The sequence below is a fragment of the Galeopterus variegatus genome, unplaced genomic scaffold, assembly GCF_000696425.1.
Source record: "Galeopterus variegatus unplaced genomic scaffold, G_variegatus-3.0.2 Scaffold5185, whole genome shotgun sequence".
Lineage (NCBI taxonomy): Eukaryota > Metazoa > Chordata > Mammalia > Dermoptera > Cynocephalidae > Galeopterus > Galeopterus variegatus.
In genome coordinates, this window is record NW_007731296.1 from 26495 (window position 1) to 32124 (window position 5630).

Sequence of the window (5630 nt, forward strand, 5' to 3'; positions counted from 1 at the left end):
GGGGACGCTATGAGGTAAGAGAACCACCACTTTGAGATATTGCTGGTGCAGCCTGGACAATCCCTCAATGGGTGATGGCTGACTGAGGGTAGACTGGCCGCCTAACGTCCCCTCACTGTGGGCTTCCGTGATTAATTCACCCACTTGCGTAGGAAGTTGCTTTCCATCTGAGAAAATTAAAAACACCACTCTCTGGACAGGAATGTGGGATCATAAATGAGAACCAAATAGAAAAGATTTACACAAAGCACAAGCTCAGCAAAAGAGAAAACCTAGAAATTGCTAATATGGTATAAATCAAATAAAGGCTATTAGCAAACTCCTGGTAGGGAAAAAAAAGCCTTTTAAATGATTTGCTGAGTTCTTAACAACACCATTTCCACCTCTGGTGTTCCAATATCTCCAGGGTAATTTGGCTTGTATCCTTCTGCACTGCCATGAAGACTTTTCTATTTGGAAGGCTTTACACAAAACAATATAGTGTACCAGAAAATAAGCCTTGCTCTTGTGCCTTCAGAATTATATAATTTTTAGAGCTGTAGGGTCCTATTTATGCATTCTTTACAACAACAAGCACAGAGGTCAAAAATATTTGTTTAACACATGAACAAATAAGTGGATGGACGGATGGACGGAAAAGACTGTCTCACTCATTTTACTGATGAGCAGGAGGGCCAGAGGGGATACTAATCTGCCTGTATCACTAAAAACAATTGGTGTAGGAATTGGAGCTACCAGGCCTTTCCAACTCTAGTCCAGTGTTCCCAATCCAGACTTTCCTCGCTTCCATTTGTTTCTTTTATCAGAAATTCAAAAACATTAACAATAATGATTAACAATATGATCCTCTTAGTCACTAGGAGCCATTTCTGGAGGTGTATAGGCTAATGCCTTTGTGTCCATTTGATAATCAGGAACATTAAGCACAGAGTGTGTTTCCTGCGGCCACTCTATGAGTTCATCAGGAATAAGAAAGCATGAAGGCTACCCAGTTGCATGTCAATTTCCCACCAGCCTCACTCTCTGAAAGTCACACACAGCGTACTGCTTCTGTTTCCACCTCAACCTGGAAACAGAAGGCATCTACAGGTTCCTTCCAACCTCACACTCTGAGAAGGAACTCCTTGCCCCAAATGTGCAACAAACAGTTATTCTGACTCTCTCGGATACCTTTAATGATAAGAGCATATTGCTTTTGGGGCCCCTTCCTCCCTTTAGGATGGCTCCACTCGTTAGTATTTGAAGCTTTGCAATATTTCACTTCCTGTTGGTGTTGGTCTAAGACACTCTCATTTGGTCGCATGTCCTTGATTTTTTTTCAGCACAGGCTCAGAGAGCAACTTCCTCAACAAAGTCTCAGTGACTCCCTTGAATTATGCTTAAGACAGAACCATGAGCAAAACATGCCGCCCAAAGGTCTTGTGCTAATGATGGTGATGGACACGAAGCAGCAGCAACTTGCTGCAAGAAGAGGCCTCACACAAAGCCCTGGGGGGAGATGTGTGGTTCTGCCCAGTCTTTGTTTTAGGGGCGACTCAATGCACTACGAAGCATTTGGCAGGAGGCCGACAAGGCTATTGCTTGAAAAAGCATAACCACATTCCTTAATAATTCCTCCCTCTCATAGGACTTTTAAACCTCATTAGCAGGTGTCCCCTTCATTCCATGCCTGTCCCCTTGCCAGCAAGTCTTCACAGAGGCCAGGCTTGGGCTGCTCAGTCAGCATTCTCTTCTTGTCCCTGCAAACCCAGAGAGCTGGAAAGTTCCATGAAGGTAAGCGTTTACAAGTTTTCAAGGTATAATAAAAGAAGATAGCACTGGATCCAGTACATGTTTTCCCTTACAAATGAGAATCTTCTTAAATTAGCACAAAATTCTAGTTTGGGATAGGCCCATAGAGGTATAAGAACACATCTGAATCTCTAATCACTCCAAGATGCTTCTGTTTCCACCTCATGAAAGCTCCAATAATGGAACTATCGTCCTTTTTACTGGTTGAACTATGAGTTTGAGAAGGGCAACATACTTTACTGAAGCAGAAAAATTATTTCATTTAAACCTCTAAGATCTGGTAAGGTGATGTGGTATCAGAGGCAGGGAAGCTACAAATCCCCAAGCTACCAACACGCTTCAGATACACCCTAGGGCCAACCCCGTGGGAAGAAATACCTCCTACCCAGCACCCTCTGAGGGCCTGTGATCCACCTCAACTCTGCCCGGTAGGTTAACAAGGCTCTGAGATGTCTGGCTCCTTGGTCTGCCAGGGAGCTGAAGCCGTAGATGCAAATCAAAAACACATGCTGGGATTGTAGGATAATTTGTGATTTCTAAACAAGGACAGCAGCCATCCCCACCACTTCTCAGGGAAGAGGTCAGTCCTCACACCATGTGGCATTGCAATCTGATTGCCCATGACTCTCCGGAGTAGCACAGTCCACTCTTGCTACTAGGGAGGAGATTTCTTTTTGGAAGCTTCCATGGTGCTCTGACCAGAAGACCAGGGTGACTTTTGCTCAGCTGTTCCTCAGTACAAACTGCAAGCAGCACACAACTCAAAGCAGCTGGAAGCGTCAATACTTGCCCGGTCGAAGGGTTCATGATGCAGCCTCCTTTCTCAGCAGCCGTTTTACAGCTACAACCCCGCTCCAGTGTGTCATGGTTCATCCCGAAATTGTGGCCCAGCTCATGTGCCAGGGTCACTGCCGCACCAAGGGGGCTGTCTGAATGGTCCTCAAAGGAAACACAAGAGCACAGATGTATAGTTCACATCTTCTTGTTCCCCTCCATCACCCCTAGATATTTACCTTTCATTAACATTTGACATAATCTAATTCCCTATAAGGGACCAATATAACACTGTTATTCAGATTAAATTTAGAAAGAATTGACATATTTCATTAAGCCAGTTTAGGGACCCTTCTGCCGAGGAATGTCCCCCCCATCACCCCTAGATATTTACCTTTCATTAACATTTGACATAATCTAATTCCCTATAAGGGACCAATATAACACTGTTATTCAGATGAAATTTAGAAAGAATTGACATATTTCATTAAGCCAGTTTAGGGACCCTTCTGCCGAGGAATGTATACTCATATAGACATTCAGGATTCTTCATGTTTTTACACAAAGTAATCAAGGGAGTAATCTGCACCCTGCTTCCCACAATCTCTCACAAAACACCATTCCATTGAGTGAAGCAAGAAGTTCTCCTATATTACAAGAAGAAAAAGCTCACTCCTTCATAGTAATGAAAGTACCATCTTATTCTTGATTGAGATGATCCTGATATAATGTTGGTAGTGAAACAGAGCTCCCTACACCCTCATAACATACACTATCTGCTTCTGTAGAATTGCTTGCTTAACCTAAGTAACTCCATTTTGCCCCCTGTCTGACCTGCAGACTACCCCCCCTCCCCTTTCTGCATGAGAAACCATTGATCTTCTCATAGGAACAAAAACCATTGCATAGAAACAGGAGCCATACACAGTGAACTATTACATGGAAACATACACAATGAAAACTTGTATGCTTGACTGCTCGAACGGCTCATTCCTGGCCTCTGTGACCTAGCTCCCTAGCTTGCTTTGTGCACCTNCTGTCTGAATGGTCCTCAAAGGAAACACAAGAGCACAGATGTATAGTTCACATCTTCTTGTTTCCCCCCCATCACCCCTAGATATTTACCTTTCATTAACATTTGACATAATCTAATTCCCTATAAGGGACCAATATAACACTGTTATTCAGATGAAATTTAGAAAGAATTGACATATTTCATTAAGCCAGTTTAGGGACCCTTCTGCCGAGGAATGTATACTCATATAGACATTCAGGATTCTTCATGTTTTTACACAAAGTAATCAAGGGAGTAATCTGCACCCTGCTTCCCACAATCTCTCACAAAACACCATTCCATTGAGTGAAGCAAGAAGTTCTCCTATATTACAAGAAGAAAAAGCTCACTCCTTCATAGTAATGAAAGTACCATCTTATTCTTGATTGAGATGATCCTGATATAATGTTGGTAGTGAAACAGAGCTCCCTACACCCTCATAACATACACTATCTGCTTCTGTAGAATTGCTTGCTTAACCTAAGTAACTCCATTTTGCCCCCTGTCTGACCTGCAGACTACCCCCCCTCCCCTTTCTGCATGAGAAACCATTGATCTTCTCATAGGAACAAAAACCATTGCATAGAAACAGGAGCCATACACAGTGAACTATTACATGGAAACATACACAATGAAAACTTGTATGCTTGACTGCTCGAACGGCTCATTCCTGGCCTCTGTGACCTAGCTCCCTAGCTTGCTTTGTGCACCTGGACAAACCCATGTGCCAACGGGATGCAGTTTTTGCCTTTAAAAACCCCACAAGACCAAGGCCCGTGGCCACTCTTCCTTGGTTGCTCCTTGGGAGATGGACGCTGGGGCCAGCTGAAGTGAATAAACTGCCCCTTTCTGCATGAGTGGCATGTAAGTGCTTTTCTTGCGGGAGGGTGCCCCACAACAGTAGGAGAAAGCATGCTTTGTAATGTTCTAAGTGGGACCTGAGCAGTCGCCGCTGGGCATGTCTCTGCCTGCCTGCTTGGTAGGGGAGGACACTTAGGAAGTTCACAATAATTCACAGCAAAAGCTAACCACATCGAGTAATCTGTTTGAAAACTCACTGGATTAAGATTGTCATCCAGTTATGCTTCAGTCCTGCTGGCCCACTGTGTTGTCAAGGAGACTTTGCAGATGTAGGGGGTATCCTGATTCTCTCGACTTTTGCTGCTGGGGATTCACTTAACCTTTCGCTTGGTTGTGGAAGGCCATGACCCCAATCAGCAAGCACTGAATGGCCATCCCTAACCAGTAGAGTGCTTGGGTGGCTTGGCTCAAAAGGATATTAGAAATTAACTACAAATGATAGTTACTAACTGTAACAAAATAAAATTAGTTGGTAGTTTAGTAAATGTGATTTTCAGAAATTATACCCAGGAATGGCCTTTCGGAGAACACCAGGAGTAAGGAAGGTACCTTGCTTGAATCTTGCTTTGTGTTTTCCAGGAAAGAGATAAGAGGTTTTCCAAGAAGTTTCCGGGAAACAGTACGATACCGTATTTTAGAGAGAACAGCATTCCTGATACAGTCTCTGTGAGGTCTCTGGATAAAGGTGCGTTCATGTAAGATCTCACAGGTTTGTTGGTGGTAGGGACACCTGAACCTGCCTCTCTCCCTATCCCTCTAAGAAAAGAATGGCGTGTCAAGAAACCATATTATTCTTAGAATAGATGAAATTCCTAATAAATTACTTTGTTTAGATTTTACAGTTTCCTGTTATAGGAAGCTTTACAAATATGTTTCAGAAAATCAATTCTCAAGAATAATACACATTGGTGAAGAAAATATAGTCAATCTAAGATCGTGGAGGTCTAAATTTAGCGTGCTTTGGCACTAAATTAAAGGAATTCATTCTTAAAAAGTTACTCTACTTCTGATTCTTCTGTATCACTGAATATCTCAGTTTTGTTTTTAATTGCCAAGTTGTTTTACATTCTTTCATGCATAAGTGATTTTAAAAAGAACGTCTCTTAAGAGACCCTGATAAACAGTTTACATTTGTAATAAGAAAAAAAAA

The 5630-nt window shown here is 42.6% G+C and overlaps 1 protein-coding gene across 1 annotated transcript in view; it reads right to left on the reverse strand.

Annotated features, from left to right (window-relative positions):
- Nucleotides 1–5630, reverse strand: part of ADAM12 (ADAM metallopeptidase domain 12) — a gene marked incomplete at its 3' end in the record, with an annotated part of 93207 nt that overhangs the window by 26261 nt on the left and 61316 nt on the right. Inside the window, exon 9 of the mRNA XM_008589075.1 lies at nucleotides 2582–2730. Within this exon, the coding sequence (XP_008587297.1) occupies nucleotides 2582–2730 (149 nt within the window). The remainder of the gene's footprint in view (nucleotides 1–2581; nucleotides 2731–5630) is intronic.